Below are 19,681 nucleotides of genomic sequence, written 5' to 3'. Positions count from 1 at the left end.
TTAAAATGCATTAATCATTACAATATCAAAGTACTTCCAGAAAGTAGATAGGACTTAGAAAACAATGTTTCTCTAAGTCATTGAAAGCAATTTATTCTTTCAATATTTTTCACTTCATCTGATAATAAGCAACTGAAATAACAGGAATCAAAGTGGTTTAAAATTTTTACAGCATTGCCCTGGCTAGGTGGCTTGGTTGGCTGGAGCATTGTCCCATGCATCAAAGAACTGCAAGCTCAATTCCTGGTCAGGGCACATACCTAGGTTGTGGGTTGCACTTGGGAGTCAACTGATCAATATCTCCTCCCTCCCTCCCTCCCACCCTCCCTCTCTCTCTCTCTCTCCCCATCCCCCTCTCTAAAATCAATAAAAATTTATCCTCGGGTGATTAAAAAACAACAACTTTACAGCATTAATCCAGTATAAGTAACATTATGTCAGTTTAGCAAAATTAATTTCAAACACTAGTCTTTCATTTTTAAAAACTGGTAAATAGTAATAATTTAACTTGACAATTTAAAATTATCTTCTCTATATATGCAAGCAATTATTATGATATTAAATGACAACAGCATACATTATTTCTTCTGTTGTTCCTAGAAATATCTTGGTTATTTCTTAAGGTAGTTTGAAACTAACGTATTTAAATAATGTTCCAATATGTTAAAGCAAAGTGATATAAATTATTTCAATGTTTTAAATTCCAAGTTCAAAGATACTCCTCTAGTCAATATAGCAATATAGTGGTTTTTTTCACTTTGCATACATTTAGCCTGGGGGAAGCTTTCTGTTCATATCCAAATTGCCCAACTAAAACCTAGACTTCAGTAATGAAAATTAAGGAAAACCCTGCAATATGGTAGAGTCTTTAAAACAGAAAAAGTCAAAGAAGTCCAATTTATCCATGATTGAAGTGAATAGACTGAAAATATGCATATAAAAAGGCAGGATCAGATCCCACAGGCAACAAGAGAGAGAATGTTCTTCTTATAATATATTGAAAGTTCAGTAACTAGACAATATAATCTCCAGAGAAAAACAAAATAGTATCAAGTTGAGAATGCCCTATTACTACATTAACACCTGCTCTTCAGTATCTGAATAAGCTAATTATAAGTACTCATATTTTTGAACACTAGAGGGAGTACATAAAAGAAAAAAAAAAGAAAAAGCAGCCAAATACTGTTATTACCTAGTTATTGAGTACTTTACATAACATTGGACCTTTGCAACAAACTGCATGCATATTTCTTAGGGACACAGAGAAGTGATTAAAACTCATGTAAACAGTACCCAATCTCTCTTTTTATATGTCATTCTCCAGTAAATTTAAAATTTAGATTGATTAATGGCAAGAAAGGCGAACAATATTCAAGAAACAGAAAAACCTAGTGCAGGCTGGAGATAAAGTAGCAAGAACGGAGAGGGGAGCAGAGCGATAACAGGGGAGGAAGGAAAATGTTGTGAGGCCTCATAACCATTGTTAGCACTTTGACTCTGAATGACATGGGAAGTCGCTACAGGGATTTGAGAAGAGTTATGTGATATAACTTTACCCTGACTCCTGAGCTGAAAAAAAAAGCTTAAGGAAGCAAGAAAGAAGGCAGTCAGGAGGTTATTGTAGCAACCCAAATGAGAGGGCGTTGGCTTGGACCAGGGTAGCAGCGGAGGAGATAAGAATTGGTCAGTTACAGGAAACATGTTGAAGATGCAGCATAGCCGAGTTGACTTTCTGGTGAACTGTATATAATGCATGAAAGAGGAGTTGATAATGACTCCAAGGTCCAGAAGGATGAGAAGACATCAACTGACATGGGAAAGACTGAAAAGGATTCGGTTTTGAGGGAGGGAAGAGATCGGGGTTCGATTTTGGACATGGTCAAGTAAAGACCTCTCTCAGACATACAAGGAGACAGATAGAGAAGACTGTTAGCCGTGTAAGTTTAGAAGAAAGGTCTGGGTGGAGATACAAACTTGCAAGTCATGAACCTATCAGTGGAATTAAATTATAAGACTGAGTAAAAACACTAAGAAAGGAAGTATAAATAATTTTATTTTTTTAAAGAAGGATCAGGATTTTAGCTCAGATACCCTAGAAGAAGGATAAGTAAAGGTAACAAAAAAGTAAAAGTCAGCAAAGCACAGCATTCTTCAAGTCAGGTGTCAGTCTGTTCTCTCTAGCTATGAGCCTGTTTCTATTTTGTTTGTTAGTTTATTTTGTTCATTAGATTCCACATCTAAGTGAAATCATATTATTTGTCTTTCTCTGACTGGCTTATTTCGCTTAGCATAATACTCTCCAGGTCCATCTGTGCTGTCACAAAAGGTAACATTTTCTTCTTTTTAATGGCCAAGTAGTATTCCATGGTGTAAATGTACCACAGCATTTTTATCCACTCATCTACTGATGAGCACTTGGGCTGCTTCCAAATCTTAGCTGTTGTAAATAAGGCTGCAATGAACATAGCGGTGCATAGATTCTTTCCAGTCAGTGTTTCAGGTTTCTTTAGATATATTCCCAAAAGTGCAATTGCTGGGTCATAAGGCAGTTCCATTTTAAATTTTTTTAATAACTTCATACTGCTTTCCACAGTAGCTGCATGAATCTGCATTCCCACCAACAGTGCACAAGTGTTCCCTTTTCTCCATTAAAAAGTTTTGCATAGCAAAGGAAACCATCAACAAAATGAAAAGACAACTCACTGAATGTGAGAACATATTCATGAAGGACTGGAATAGACACTTCTCCAAAGAGCACATACAGATGGCCAACAGACATATGAAAAGATGCTCAAGGACACTAATCATCAAGAGAAATGCAAAATAAAACCACAATGAGATATCACCTCACATCTGTCAGAATGGCTTTCATCAATAAACCAACAAACAAGTATTGGGGAGAATGTGGATGCTAAAGACCTGTACATAGAAAATTATAAGACACTGAAGAGAGAAATTGAAGAAGATACAAAAAGTGGAAGTATATACTATGCTCATAGATAGAAACAATGAACATCACTAAAATGTCCATACTACCCAAAGCAACTTATAGACTGAATGCCATTCCTTTCAAGATAACGATGGCAGGCGCTGGCCAAGTAGCTCAGTTGGTTAGAGCATCATCCCCATAACGCCAAGGATGTGCATTCGATCCCAAGTCAGGGCATATATAAGAATCAACCATCAAATGCATGAATGAGTGGAACAACAAATCGATGTTTCTCTCTCTCTAAAATCAATAAACTTAAAAAGCAACAAAAAAATAACAACGATGTATTCACAGACCTAGAATATTCCAAAAAATTATATGGAACCACAAAAGACCCCAAAGGGCTACAGCAATCTTGAGAAAAAGAACAAAGTTGAAAGAATCATGTTACCTGATATCAGACTATGCTACAAGGCCATAGTAATCCAAACAGCATGGTACTGGCATAAAAACAGACATATAGATCAACAGAACAGAATAGAGAGAGCCCAGAAATAAACTCACACCTTTATGGTCAATTAATATTGGACAAAGGAGGCAAGAACATACAATGGGTAAAGACAGTCTATTCAATAAATGGTGTTGGGAAAATTGGACAGATATATTCAAAAAAAAGAAACTAGACTACCTTCCTATACCATACACAAAAATAAACTCAATATGGATTAAAGACAAAACGTAAGACTTGAAATATAAAAATCCTAGAAATAAACATAAGCAGTAAAATCTTGCACATTTCTCCTAGCAATATGTTTTTCTGATATATCTCCTTGGGCAAGGGAAACAAAAGAAAAAATAAACCGAGAGAGGCAGTTTTGATGTAGTGGTTAGAGTGTAGGTCTGATGGGGGTGTGTTGAGAACAGAACGGGAGAAAATAGTAACAGCAGGCATAGACAACTCTTTTAAGCTTTTTGTAAACTGGAGCTAGGCAGTAGGATGAAAATTTTCAGAAGTGGGGTCAAGAAAGAATTTTACTATTATCTGTATTTTAATTTGTATGCTAATGGGAATCACCTGGGGAGGGTGAAAAAGATGGTATCGGAGAAACAAGGGAAGATGGATAGTTATTTTCTTGATTAGATAACGAACAGGTTCTCTTGTACCAGTGGAATGATCGACTTTTAGCACTTAACATCTTAAGAAGTGCGACTAAAAACTGTATCCTCAAGTTCAAATTCCTCATCAGATAAGGAAAGTGAGACTTTAAAAATGTTGCATTACCCTGGCCGGTGTGGCTCAGTTGTTGGGGCATCATCCTGTGCACCAAGAGGTGGCTGGTTCAATTCCCGGTCAGGGCACATGCTAAGGCTATGGGCTCGATCCCCAGTAGGGGCCGTGCATGAGGCAGTCGAGAGATGTTTCTCTCTCCCTCTCCTGTCCTCTTTCTCTCTAAAGTTAATTTTTTTTTTAATTGTTTTTAAATGTTACATTGAAGATTACATGGTTAGTGACTAACAGAGAAAGTTACTAGATTTTTCAAAAAGGTGCAAACAAGGAACCATTGTTAGGTAACACAGGCAAATACACTGTAGTGAGTGGCATGGTGATTGTAAGCATGATCAGTACAGGATTCAAGTTAGGTAAAAAACTGTGATGGTGTCAGTATGGGCTGGGATGGGCTCTGTGTTACTCACTCAACAGGAAAAATGAGACTGCTGGATACCAGGCTGGAAGCCTGGGTTTATTCATTTGACATTTTAAGAATCAAGAGCATCACGTGTGATCTGTTAAGCAGGGGAGTGGCCTGAAGAAACCAGTGCATTAGAAGATTCATCTGGCAGTGTTTAGAGAATGAGTTGGGAGAGCAGAACACAGAGAGCTTAGCTCTAGGGCTATTAAAACTCCGGCCATGAAATTAGTAACACAGGGATTAGGGAGGTGGCAGTGGGAAAGAAGAAAGCTGCCAATCTGGAAGCCCTTTCAGCAAGACGAGACAAAGCATATCAATGGTTTCACGCTCTTGTTGTATCATGTGCTTTTCTTTAATAGCCTTTAACACTTCTTAATAAATATCATTTGTTATTATTTGAACAATGTATCCCCAGTAGCATATAAGTTTCAGATGGCAAGGGCCATGAATGTGCTGCTCACTGTTTTATTCCTATTGCCTAACACGCGGCCCTGCACATAGGAGACATTTAAAGAAAAACGTTGATAAAGGGTAAGATATTGAGGCATATCAAAAAAGCTGACGAGGAAGCTGAGGAAGGAAAAAGAGGAGAGAGAAAAGAGGCAGACAGGAAGAGAAGAGAGGAAGGAAGAGCGAGAAACGGGACAGTGGCGGATGGAGCAGAAGACGCAGAGGAGGAGGGAGGGCACAGAGTACACTGACGCGGAAAGTCTGGAAACAGTGGCGTGACTAGGCCGCTGCTGGGAACTGGGAAGCTGGTCATGGGCGATGGTACAAAAGAGAAATATCAAGAGTCCAACTCAGTCACTCGCTCTCTATGTTCGTTAACCTCTCGGTCTCGGCTTCTCCACAGGCAGAACAATTATAATCACCTCAAAGGTAATGGTGAGGATTCAACGAGTCGGCTCAGAACTGCCCCTGAACAGACGTTAGTCCTGTTCATCATCATCGCACCATCACCTCATTTCTTCCGTGACCTCTGCCACGATACCACTCATCCCTCTCCTGCCTCTGCAGAGCTGCAAGGGGCAGGAGAAGCGCAGCACTGATTGACGGATGAGATGAAGAGCATTTCCTTCCAGTCGGGGTTGCCACTGACCTCACACAGGAACTAACAGTGGCAAGAAGACAAGCAGCTCAGCCTTGGCCTCTCCCGTTGTCCCTTCTGAGTTTCCCTTTCTTTTCTCAAATCATAAAGTAGACATATGGACCCAATTTCCTTAACTTTTTTTCAGTGTAGTTTTTATTTCATTGTGAAAAATGAAAAAGGAGATAGGGGAGGTGGTAAATGAAAACGAGGCGTATTTTAGAAGTACATTCGGCGAAAGGAAAAAGAATCAGATAAAGAAAAAGTGCAGAGTGCAGATAATGCTTTGGGGAAAAAAATCCAAAAACAAAAGAGAACACACTATCTGGAAGAAACATAAAGGCCTGATGCTTGATGGATAAACACCAAATAAAAGCATGAATAAATAAAAAGAGTAGCAAAGAAAGCAATATGAAGTAATATGGAAAAAGAGGGAAGAGCTAGAGCAGCAGTTCCCAATGAGGGGCCTTCCCCTGTCCCCCCAGGGGATATCTGGCAACATCTAGAAATATTTTCACTTGTCACACTGACATTTTTGGTTGCTACTGGTATCTTTTAGCCCAGGCCAGGGCTGCCGCTAAAAATCATACAATGCACAAGACAGCCCTCAACAACTACCTGCCTAAAATGTCAACAGAGCTGTGTTTGAGAAACCCTGAACTAGAGACCAAAGGTAAGGAGGAAAAGATGGAAGTAGATCACATCCGTTCATTCTTTTGCCCCAAACTCTGCAAAGCTCCCATTTTACTCTGAGAAGAGTTAAAGTCCTTAGACGTGTTCCCCAATGGCCCTCTGGTCCCTTCTCATTCACTCCTGCCACACTGGCCTCCTTACTCTTCCGAAAATCTGTGGGACACAGCCCACCCTGAGGCCCTTGCACCGCTGTTCCCTCTAACTGGAAAAGTGCTCCCCTAGATACCCAAAATGCATGCTTGTTCACCTCCAAGCTTCTCTTCTGATACCGGTGGTCACGTCACTTTCTCAATGAGGCTTATCCTGGACCACCCAACTTAAACATGCACCTCCTCGCCATCGCTGCTCAGCCCATTGTAATCTTCTGTTGCTTCATCAGATTTGTCACCTGCTAGTATTTCACGTAATTTGGCATTTATTATGTTGGTCTGTCTTCCCCATGCCCTCGCCACTCTCTACGTACGCTCCATGAAAGAATTTTCTCTATTTTGTTAAACACTGTATCTCCAAGAACTAGCACAGTGCCTGGCATACAGTAGGTGCTAAACAATTATTTGTTTAACAAATGGAAAAAAGAGGCTCAGACAAATTCAAATAATAATAACAATAATTACAAATATACATATGGCTCTCACTCTGTACATGGGAACTATTCTAAGTGCTTTATATGCATTAACTCCTTTAATCTCCATAGCCAGTCTATACTGTAGGTAGTATCATTATCACCATTGACATTTTAGGGAGAAAATGAAGGCAGAGAGAGAGATTAAGTAATGTGCTCAATATTTCATAGCTGAGCAATTTGAAACCAAGAAGAACAGCTTCAGAGTCTGAGAGTTCACCCTTCTACACTATGTAACCTCAAAATTCTCCTATTATTAAAAAAAAGATAATTCAAACATTTATAAAATCCATGATCTATCTAAGCAAGGAATAATTAAATTTATACTTTATTCTACATATAAGTAAACAGACATAATCTTACCTCTGATATTTGAGCTTTAAAGTTACAAAGTTACTTTTATGTTTTGTTTTATTGATTTCAGAGAGAGGAAGAGAGAGGGAGAGATAGAAACATCAATGATGAGAGAGAGTCACTGATTGGCTGCCTTCTGCATGTCCCCTCCTGGGGATTGAGCCCACAACCCAGGCATGTGCCCTGACTGGGAATCGAACCGTGATCTTCTGGATCATAGGTCGATGCTCAACCACTGAGCCACACTGGCCAGGCACAAAGTTATTTTTAATTATGTTTGCCTCATAGTGTTCTCACTATCATCAAAAGTAAAAAGAAAAAATTATCCTTTTCAGCAATTCTGCATAACTTTTTAGCTTTTTTATTAAAATTGATTTACAATGTAGAAAGCCTATAACTACAAAAGCTTGACTGTCACAATGTATGTACAACATTAATGATTTATTTTATGAATGATTTAATAAATTTTCAGAGAACAATAACTGGTTGCTGATTGTTTTCAAATGCATTCATGAGAACACTGGGAGAGACATGTTGCAAAAAAGTAATTTCTGGTATTAGTACTAAGTGTTGACATTTTACAGTATATTAACATAATCCCTAAGAAAAATCTTCTCATGTGGAATAAAAAGCAGCATATGCATGAGTTTGAAAGATTTTCCCTCACATCACAAAACTATGATGTATTATTATAGGAGGTATTATTCATCTTATTAAGCAAAGTTTAGAATTCATTAATGCAGTGAAAATCAATTAAAATGGAAAGTGAGATGAATGCTTCTTCCATCTCTGAATTCCAGGTAGTCCTTCTTGCACGCCACTATAGGTAAAGTTCACCCTCCTGGAGGTGACTTTTGTCAAGGGCAGGTCCTTAAGCTTATTCATGTTTACATCCTTTATGGTCTTCAGCACAGTGCCTTATACACATCAAGGATTCAATAAATCTTTCTTAATTCATGAAATAATTTCACACAGGGAAATAATAAAACAAAAAAATGCTGTTCTGGGACCAGTTTTATAAAGAGAATATGCTTAATTTGCAATAAGCTCTGGAAACTCTTTGTCTTATGTAGTGATGTACTCTAGTACACATCATAAAAAAACAAAATGTGAGAGTTAACTTTTCTACACGTGAGCATTCTTCAGTTTTTGGAGAGTAGTGAATTTGAAATATATATATATTCCCATGCTGAGACCAGCTACCAGAACCCCTCAAAGAAAAGTAAATTGCTGATAAGCTACCCTTGGCTCCCTGAAATAAAAACCATCAGATTACAGCCATCAGTATTTCTTTTTCCCTTTTTGTAGAGCCAGGACTTTTGATCTTGAAAATTATGGAGCTGGTCTCAAATAACTGGCTAAAATTTTAAAAAAAGAAAAAGGGAATCAATCACTTGTTTTGTCTCTTCATCTGAGCCATATTCATGCCCGTAAGATTCTCTGAACATCTGCAAAAACTTTTGTATGAGCTTTTGCTCCAGGAGGAATATCTATAATTTTATAAACTTTCAAAGGGTTCTGTGATATGGGGGGGAAAATAACAGCCACTGTAGCTAGAAGACAATTAATTTGACAGATACATATTTTTAATCTGGTATTTTTCTGTCACATGAATACAGCTTGAAATCTTAGGATAAAATTTGATATAATGAAAGAGGTAAATAAACAATCTGTTAGCTTTTGTATAGTACTAGAGAAGAGAACTGGTTGAAAATCATCAAATTTGCTTTCTCTAGACTAGAATGTCATATGCTATCTGTAGTTAAAAATCTATTTATAGCGTGCCAAACACCATAGTAACTGGCATAATGGGCATAGGCATATAATTTGACTCACTTCAGTTATTCTGGAAGTAAACTTGTATCTCAAACATCAAACTGTAGTAGCATTTGCAAAGCAGGAGGAGGTAAAATGGAGATCATAAATATAAGTTCTGTCTTAACAATGTTCATATTTCTTACCTAAAGTAGAGTCTGAAAGCTTAATTCCTTTGGAATCCTCATGCCCTTTCATTTTCAAAAATAAAAATAGTTTATGCCACTGTGAACCTCAAGAAGGAATATATCTGCCGAGGACTCCTTGAGGTTAATGGGGCCGAAATTCATAATCAGAGTCTAGTAGTCATTGCTGACAGAGGCCTCTGAAGCAGCTTTCAAAAGTAAAGGGAAAAGCTACAGAATAAGCTTTCAGCCTCCTGCACTGTGCCCCAGCCACCTGCATCAACCCTTAGAAAGCAGTTCCTGGTACTGTCTTTGGACCAATGGGTGGAGACTCACCTGGTCCAATGGGAACTGTGCAACAATATCCTCATTTGCATTCTTACTAACTAATCAGAGCAGTTCCATAATGACCAATCAGAATTAGCCATTCCAATGAATCAGAACAGTGATAGACCAATCAGACTGTACCAATTTTAATTCCTCATTTGCAAAAAGTAAAGGATCAGTCAGGGACTAAGGGCTTTCTCTTTAAAGGTGGACATCCCTTTGTCTCCTGGAGTACACCTTCGGTTTCCTCCAGAGGCTGCATTTCACAGGTTTACAAACTGTTTACCTGAATAAAGTGTCTCATTTTACCATGCTCTCGGTTGAGTTCTCCTGTTGGCTTTAGACTGCTGGCAGTAACCTTTTGTTGACACCACATAAGGCAACATCTGTCCTGATTTAACAAGGCACCTTGTAAGTCTACTTTGATTTGGACATTACTTAGATATGCGTATTTTCTCGTTTCAGTTAATGTTACCTTCTGGATCTTGTTTAGAGCTGAAGTAGTGCTGACTTTGGTTTCCTAGGTCCTATAGGAAATCTTAATTGAGTATTTCTTCCTAATAAACTAACTTTAAATATAATAAAAACATGTCTATCCATCTTACACTGGATAGTGTAAAAAAGGCATGAAGAACTTTAGAATAAGGACATTTCTTGTGTCCCTTATGTGTGAGGGGAGGGGTGGCTTACAGTCAATTCCACTAAACTCACATGGGGAATCAAATAATAAATATACATACAGCATTGTTAGCCAGCTCAATAACTCTGTACCTGGTAAAGAATTTGTCAAGCTTCTTGATTTATCAGTCATAGGAGAAAGCAAAACAACTGTCAAACCCTAAACATGTTAGAAAACTTACGGATAGCACCTCCCTTCTAAGGCAATTTGATAATAACAAAAGAAAATAAAAGTTTCCCAAATTCCTTTATTTACTTGAAACAGCCGTATACAATGCTAGATATCAGCAAGTACCCATCAGTTTGTCCCTTTATTTTCTAAGTCATACTATAAAAAAAGCTATGTAATATTCTCATTAATATTTTTGTTTAAGACTAAATAGGTCAAGTGGCAGTTCCATATTTAATTTTGTGGGGAACCTCCATTCTATTTTCCATAGTGGCTGCACCAGTCTGCATTCCCACCAGCAGTGTACCAGGGTTCCCTTTTCTCCACATCCTCACCAGGACTTGTCGCTTGTTGATGGCAACCATTCTGACAGGTGTGAGATGATATCTCATTGTCATTTTAATTTGCATCTTTCTGATGATTAGTGACTTTAAGCATTTTTTCACATGTCCACTTTAGAGAAGCATCTAGGTCATTTGCCCATTTTTTGATTGGATTGTTTGTCTTCCATCAACAAATCAACAAACACCATGTACTGGGGAGGGTGTGGAGAAAGGGGAACCCTAGTACACTGCTGGTGGGAATGCAGACTGGTGCAGCCACTATGGAAAGCAGTATGGAGTTTCCTCAAAAGATTAAAAATTGACCTGCCATTTGACCCAGTAATCCAACTTCTAAAAACATATCCTAAGAAACCCAAAACACCAATCAGAAAGAATATATGAATCTCTATGTTCATAGCAGCGCAATATACAATAGCTAAGATCTGGAAACAGCCCAATTGCCCATCAGCAGATGAATGGATAAAAAAAGCTGTGGTTCATTTATACTATGGAATACTATGCAGCTGTAAAAAAAAAAAAAAAAAAAAAGAAGGATCTTTTACCCTTTGGCACAGCATGGAGGGACCTGGAGAAAATTATGCTAAGTGAAATAAGCCTGTCAGAGAAAGACAAGCATCACATGATCTCACTCATATATGCAATCTAAAGAACAAAATAAACTAATGAACAAAATAGATCCAGAGACAGAGAAGCATGGAACAGACTGATGAATCTCAGAGGGAAGGTGGGGGTGGAGTGGGAGGGTGAAGAGATTAACCAAAGAACTTATGTGCATATATGCATAACTTATAGACACAGACAATAGTGTGGTGAAGGCCTGGGGCAGGGAGGGGGTGAGTACTGGTAGAAGGGATCAATGGGGGAAAAAAGAAGACATCTGTAATGCTTTCAACAATAAAGATAAATTAAAAAAAAAAAAAGACTAAATAGATCAAAAGTAATTCACTACATCACCTATTTATTTGGAAGATGCAAACTGTGAGGTCTAATTAACTCACTATTAATTTTGCCTCAGTACTGGTGCCCAAATTGACTGCACAAAAACAATGACCACTACCACGAACAAATAATAAACTATAGAACAATACTTAAATTAAAAGGTTTATTAGCTTCTCTTGAAATGTAAGAAACAATCTCTACATATATACTCCTGCTGGGAGTAAATATTTGTGAAACTCCCTGGAAGACACTTTGGCAATAAGGATTGAAAACTAAAATTTTCACACCCTTGTCTTCTAATAACATGGAAAAAAATCATAATACTAAATAGAGCTTAATAATAAATAGTGCTTAAATGTCTGGGCTTTAGCAATAAATTGCCTGGCATTGAAACTTCACTTCTTCACTTACAATCAAGTCACCTTGGCCAAGTGACTTAACTTCTCTGGCATCTGTTTTCTTATCTATAAAATGGAATAACAATATTACCTCTCTCATATGTCTGTTTTGCAGATTACAAGATTTAAATATAAATAAATGCACTTAGAGGAATATCAGACACCAAGTAAAATATGTTTTAGCCATTTTTATTGCCAACTGTTCTTTTTAGTGATATTTAACAACCATAAAAATTTGGAAATAAGTAGAATTTCCAATATTACAGTGACTATAAAGTAACTTATAGCAGATCTATATAATGGTTATGATCTAGTACTATTCAAGATAGTAGAAATCATTGTATATACTTCTATAATTTTGTATGACTTCATCTATGTTAAAAATATTCGTACCAAAAAAATCAACAAAGAAAATATAGTCAAGTGTTCAATGTATCTATTTTTGTGTGACAGTAAGGATAAGTTTTATTTTTCCTTTAAAATTTTGAGATTTCCCCCCCTCAAACTTTCTATAGTGTATTGCTTCTATAAATCAGGGAAAAATGAAAGCTGTTCTTTAAAAAACTAGCACCTTTGGGGTTAGGTTGGGAGAGGGATGAATAGGTAGAGCACTACAATGATGAATTCATGTCATCATACATTTGTCCACACCCGTAGAATGCCCAACACCCAGAGTGAATCATAATGTAAACTGTACACTTTGGGTGATGATGTGTCAATGGGTCATCACTTGTAAACAAATTACTGCTCTGGTGGGAGATGTCGATAATGAAACAGGCTACACATGTGTGGGAATAGGGGGTCTATGGGAACTCTGTATCTTCCCCTCAATGTTGCTCTGAACCTAAAACTGCTCTAAAAAAAAGAAAGCCTTAATTAAAAAAATAATTAAATTTATTTTTTAAAGAAAAAAGTTTCTTTTGTTGTTTTCTAGTATTTTATTTTCAGCTTCATGTCAGTTATGCACATTTCAATCAAAACTGAATCGGCAGCCTATTGGAATTGTACCCCTCTAATTCTCAAAAATTGCCTAAGAAACTTTTCATGATTAGTTAGTTCAGCAGATGTTTCTGTAGTTAAATTTGTTTGGAAATATATATTTTATTCAAAATCATATTTCTATTTTTTCTCCTACAGTTTGATTTAAATACCTGAGATCCTCAGAGCAGTAACAGTAGGAAAAAAACCATAATCCAGGTAACAATAAAACCTATTAGATTAGTATTATTATCTATTACTTTGCTATTGCCTGAAGCAAACATTTCTTTATTACTTTAAGGATGCTTGAATTTCTTATCAACTAATTCTCTGAGTTTTGAATGATTTTATGCGTTGGCAATAGAGACAGTGAAAGATGGTTATTGTTTATCTTTATTTTCCCAGAATCATTCTGCTTTTTCAGTAACATCCTAAGCCATCATGCCTAAGAAAAGAAAAATTAAAAAGCATTTTAGCACTTGGTAAATATATTCCAGTTTGGGAGGTAGACTGTTGAACAAAGTAGTAAAACACAGCTATTGCTACAATTGAATGAACTGAGAAATTTCATTCATTCACAACTTTAATACTTGGAAAACAATCCAGAGATTGTTCTTTATAACTTTTTCTAGCAAAGAATTTTATATGCATGGACTCATTAACCAAAAAATATCTGGTAGGATTTCCTAGAGCAATAAACTACTCAACTTCAAGTAGATAAACCATTAAAAATAGAAAACACTTAAAAACAGAAATATATTGAAGATAATTGTTAATTCTGTTTTCATCAGCCCCCAAATGGATTGTTTCCTATGAGTTTTCAAACTTTTCAAAATTAAACAAGTTTCATTTGTTTCTGTTTATGAAAACTTGTGGGTGCTTTCCAATCCACAGTCACAAGGCTGACACATATTTCCACCCATGAAGTACATGAGCGAACTGCAGGGCAATGATCTTAACTGGTTCCCTGGTTCCTACGAGAGAGTCTTGTCGACACACAAGGTTTAGCTACATATACATATATATCTTCAGCCCACAGAGCAGCCTTGTCACTTAAAATTATAAATTGAAACACTGCAAAAACTGTTCAAGGTTATAATCGGTCTAAACTAAAATAGAATTCACCTAAAGCAGCAATGAATTTTGTTTCCAAATAAAAGGCTGTTTATTACATATTCCAATTTCTCTCTAACAAGATCTGCGATCCCATATTAACAGCAACATTTGATGCAAAACAGTTCACCAGTGAGATCTTTATAAAAGAACAGGCAAATTGGTACCTAGAGATGTCAGGTTATTTGAGAACTATTTTTAAAAAGCAATAGCTCTTTTTTCTACATTTCTAAAAATGGATCACCCCACACCTAAAAACCAGTAATAGTTAATTTTATCCCTAAAACTCTAGAGTTTCACCACTATTTTTTTTTAATGTAGAAAAAAGCAACATGGATAAATCTTGTATTAACTTCCTGTTACTACTTCTGTTAATTTCTTCTCCTCTCTACCTTTTCAAATCTTATCCACTTCTCAAAGAAAGACACAAAATCTTCCTTTTTGACCTTTCCTTCCCTCAAAGGACTTATCCTTCGTAAAAATCTCCAATATTTAGTTGTAACACTTGGGATCTCCTGTATATGGCATTGATCCTTTTGTGTTAATCATGAGAATCTGAATAAATTGTAAGTTCTTAAAATTCATATCTCACTGTCTTTTTAAAGCTTCTGCTCTCGTCACCAAAGGCTTATCATACTACTAAGCACATAATGAGTATTGGTTCATCAATCTACATATACTCACTCGTATTCTCAATTCTGCTTTCTTTCCCCAAGCCTATTAGATCATAGTGAGGGTGGACACTAAAAGCAGTAATGCCTTTCACACTATTGATGTTCAAAGACATGATAAATGCATCCCAAACTAACCCTCTGAGCACACTGAGACTGGAAATTATATCTTATTCATCTTGGTAACACTGAAAAGATAATATAGCCTATAGGAGGTGCTGAATACATATGTTGAATTATACTTGTCTTTTTCATTATAGTATAGAAGACCAAAAGACCCCTATTATTTCTGAAAAGTCAAGTTATTTGAGGTTTTACTAAATTCTGAGGGCAGAATAACAGTGCACTTATACTTTCTAGAAATCCTGTTCCTCTTCTTCCAATATATAATCTAATTAAAAATGATTCAGTAATAATTAACTAGTCACAAAAAAAATCCCAAAATAATAATGGAGTTTTGTTACTAATTATTGGTGTTTCAAGAAGCTACTATAATGTTCAAATCTGTCACACTAACTGAATTTTCAGGTAACTGAAGTCCAGAAAACTTCTAAAAAGAAAAGCAATGTCAAAATAACCTCAAACAAAAGTCCAATACTGTTGAAGTTTATGTAAAAATAAAGAGCAGAATGCTTTAAAAATATATTGCACTTTACATAGAATAAAAAAGCAGAAAAGTAAAACAAGTATCATATGTTGACTGATATAGTAATCTAGTCTTAATCACTTTTTTATTACTAATTTATGTTCCAATGTAATAAGAGCTCTCTGCTCATTTATATCAAAATATATGAGACCTAAAAGCACAGCATTGCCAATAAAAGAATTAGAATTCTAAATATAACAGTTTATATTTAACAAATGCCAATGATAAACTGCCAGAATATTGAGTATAACAACTGATGAGTTTATAATGGGATTTATAAGTCATAAGTATAGAGACCAACAAAGTTTATAATTTACAAAGTTTTCAGTTACTCCTCCATTAAAAACTACATCAAAGACATGCACAGTCACATGTGCAGTACTATCTTGAAAAGATAAATGCTGAACAACTGCAAAAGGTTATAGGTTAAACATGCCCTATAAATATTTTGTTCTCAAAATAACTATCATTCATATTATATAAATAACCAATGTTTTGAGCTTCAGCCATAGTATAACAGAATTCCATCTGCAAACCTAGGATGATGATTTCCTCACAAAAATAATTAACAATCACATCACATCATTTATCACATAAATTTCACTCTCAGGGGTGAGATTTTTACCCCAAGAGGCCCTGGCAGCTAATCAAACTTCCAAAGCATCAAGCAGAATTTTATCTCTAGATCTGTCTAGACGACAGATCCTTTCATTTACTTGCTTGTACATTATCTATGCTTTTTCATCCCTTAATAAACTGCCTATTTTTTCCCTTAAATATTCTCCGGTAAATGAAGACACAGAAAGAGTGAAAGGAGGAGATATCCACAGACTCCCTGATTTATTTCTTTGTGAGTCTAACCAAGAACCACAGAGAGGTTAAAAGTTTCACTATAGCGAGCTCTACATGGTCTCCAAATATTTACAGAATGAGGCAAAGCGGCACCAAGACCATGTGCAGTGCCTTGTCATTTATTCTGTCTCAAGCAGGGAGCGGAGTGACACATCCTAAGGAAGGAATGCCAGTAGATGCAGTTTGATTGACTACCTTTCTCTTAAACTCAGCCTCCTCCATAAGAATATGCTACTGTGCTGAGGTACGTTTCCGACATCCCCGACCTTAGAAACCTCAACAACTATAACGCACAGTTCTGCCAAAAGGAACATGCCCAAATTTGTTCATTTTTACAACGCCATAATGTTTCAGATGAAAACACAGTCTGCCAAACACGTCAAACGAATGGCTAACAAAGAAACGCACAGCATCTTTAGACTTGAATTTCGATGCATAAACTCGCCATCTGTCAGCCAGTTGTGAAGCAATGATCCCAGGGAAGCCCTGCAAACGTGGACAAGTGTTATCTTCCCGTCTATCATCCGAATCAATCTCCACTCTCAGCAGGAATTACGCTCTGCCTGCGGAACACCTACAGCAATGGCCTTTGCCATGGCAAGCACAACTGTGCCGACGAGTGGGCCCTGGCAACAGACTTGCATTTGGTAACAAAAGCCGAGTTCTGGTCTCAGAGGTAATGGGCTTCAGGGAGAGGAAGGGAGGGGGTGCGGGGGGGAGGGGGGCTCTTTCCTCGCACTTGGATTGGAAACTGGATAGAGGAGGTTAATCTCTAGAGGCCAGACAGCCAAACAACCCTCAATTTCCTCCCACTTGGCCTCCGAAACAAGATTACAATTTTGGACCTAGACTAAGCCCCACCCCTTCCCTTCCCGCCTCCGGCACCACCACCTCTGAAGTTACAGTCTTAGCTCTGGAGCAGCTGCGGGGTGCGGACTCCCAGACGGAGATCCACGCCTGGCGCCCTTCGGTAGCAGGACAGCGGGCTTTGGACACTGCCACCAGCTCCGCCAGCTGCCAGCCCGGCTAGCGGGGGACCCCACGCCTCCCAAGCCGGTCTTCGCCCCCGCGGGGAGCGGCAGCCCGAGTTACGCAGCCTCAGCCTCGATACCGGCTCGGCTCCTTTCTCTGGGGATCACAGGGGTGGGGGGCAGGGGGGAGGGCAGAAGTGGAATAGATGGGGAGCGGGGAAAGAACCGAAACTGTACCGGTTTCCAAGAGCCAGGACGCAAGTGCCAAGACCTTGGCGCACGCACCACACACGCACACAAACATGCACACCGATGCGCCAAGCTCCGCGTGTTCAATGCCAAGTGGCAACAAGATGGGAGCAAAGAAGGAAGGGGGTGGGGGAAAGACCCGGAGTTGCTAGGAGCGACGTTCAGAGGAGGGCAAGGGATACCTCCGAAACTGCGAAAGTGAGAAAGTCCCAGACCCCCTCCACATCCCCAAGCCTGGGCGCTCCTGCCAGCAATCGGGTCGCCTTCCTTCCAGCGGGGCTCAGAGGCGGGGAGGAGGGCGGGAGCCGAGCTTCCCCCACGCTGCCCTCCCCGGCCTGGCCCAGGGCCCGGAGCCCGGCCCCCTTCAGCCCCAGCGGGGGGAGGCTGCCGGGCGAGGAGCGACTGGCAGACGGGCTCCGGGGGACCAGGCGGGCAGGCGAGCGGCACCCGCGCGCTCCGGCCGGGCTGCGCGTTTCTCCCGCCGTCGACACACCCCCGTTAGCCCCCTCCCCCGGCCGTACACACTCACGGCGACGGAGACGCGCGCGCTCACCCCTCCCACACCCCAGGTCCATCGATTAAAACACTAGTTGATCTCTTCCTGATTAAAACCAAAAAAAAAAAAAGTGCAACAACTCTTCTCAGGAGTCGCCGGAGCAAAGAAAGTCTGTCTGCAGGCTTCTTACTGTAGTTTCCTAGGAGTTAAGACATCGGGCGGTCCCCAGCGAAAACCCGACCAAAACCCCGCGGGGGGCAAAAGGCGGCGAACTCCCTCCCCACCCCTGCGCCTCTCACCTCCTTAAGTTCCTTGGCCACGTCCTTCAGGTCGCCCAGGACTAATTCCAGATCCTCCACGATGATCTTGATCTGTTCCTTCACCTTGGTTTTGGAGGCTGCCGGCGGTCCCTCGGCTGGAGAGGACGAGGAGGGGGTCCCCTTGGACTTGGAGGACATTCTTTGGGGCCAAACGAGGCAGGTCAGCAGAGGCGGGCGAGCGGAGGCTGCTGCGCGCCCCGGTCCCTGGCGCTGCTGCGACCGCTGCCGCCCCAGTCCCCCCACATCTTGGACGCGCCCCGAGCGGCGGCGGGTGGCTGCGCTCGGCGCTCGGCCCGGCGGCCGCACTGTGGTGCTGCCATCAACTCCCCGAGACGCGGCGCGCGGCGCGGGGCTGCAGACGGGCGAGCAGCGCGCCTGCGCCTCCTCCCGCCGCCGCCGCCGCCGCCGCCGCCCTCGCGCGCTCCGCGCTCGCTCCCCGCCCGGAGCGGGGTCTGCCGGCCGCGGCGCCCGCGGCGCTTCCCCGCGGGTCTCTCCCGGAACCCCGCGGCGTCAGGGAGCCGGGAGGCAGGCTCGGGCCCTGCCCACCCCCGAGTCTGGGTCGCGAAACGCCCTCCCCGCCGCAGACGGCCGAGCGTCTTCTCGCATTAGCCGGTCCCTCGGCTTCCCCGCGGCAGACCCGGGTCCCCACCGCGCGGCCAGGGCAACTCGGGAAGACACGCCGGCCCCGTCACGAGTGGGACTTAGGGTCGGTAAGGCGACCCTGAACGTTCGTCCAGGACCAAAGGATGTCCAGAAGCCCTGCAGTCATTCTCAAAGCGACTTGAGAGTTCAACGGGGGGGGGGGGGGGGGGGGGGGTGAGAGAGAGAGAGGGGTGAGCATAAATAGCGACCCCGCACCCCCTGGAATCCTGAAACCAAGCAGTGTTCTTGAAAGAGATTGCCTAATGCTGTAGATTCCACAAAGCTAATAGTGGATTTATGAATTTGAAGCCCACACACCAAAAACCCCCTGGAAGACTCTGAGTCATCTTGGCTGTGCTTATCTGGGACAGCTTCTTTCTTTCTTTCTTCTTTCTTTCTTTCTTTCTTTCTTTCTTTCTTTCTTTCTTTCTTTCTTTCTTTCTTTCTTTCTTTCTTTCTTTCTTTCTTTCTTTCTTTCTTTCTTTCTTTTTCTTTCTTTCTTCTTTCTTCCCTCTTCTTTTCTTTCCTTCCTTCCCTCCTTCCTTCCTTCCTTCCTTCCTTCCTTCCTTCCT

At 40.1% G+C, this 19,681-nt stretch overlaps 1 protein-coding gene across 2 annotated transcripts in view; it reads right to left on the bottom strand.

Moving 5' to 3' along the window:
* PRR16 (proline rich 16) overlaps positions 1-18,655 on the bottom strand; it is a 227,204-nt gene extending 208,549 nt beyond the window's left edge. For both annotated transcript variants that reach the window (XR_015714261.1, XM_087815507.1), the window contains exon 1: positions 18,447-18,655. Coding sequence is in view for 1 of the 2 variants with exons in the window: in XM_087815507.1 (XP_087671633.1) it covers positions 18,447-18,605 (159 nt within the window). In the remaining variant the exon portion in view is untranslated. The remainder of the gene's footprint in view (positions 1-18,446) is intronic.
* Between the last annotated feature and the right edge of the window lie 1,026 nt (positions 18,656-19,681).

The sequence above is a fragment of the Miniopterus natalensis genome, chromosome 3 (assembly GCF_054644295.1).
Source record: "Miniopterus natalensis isolate mMinNat1 chromosome 3, mMinNat1.hap1, whole genome shotgun sequence".
Lineage (NCBI taxonomy): Eukaryota > Metazoa > Chordata > Mammalia > Chiroptera > Miniopteridae > Miniopterus > Miniopterus natalensis.
Note: the sequence above shows the minus strand (reverse complement) of the source record. Positions and strands in the feature narration are given on the sequence as shown.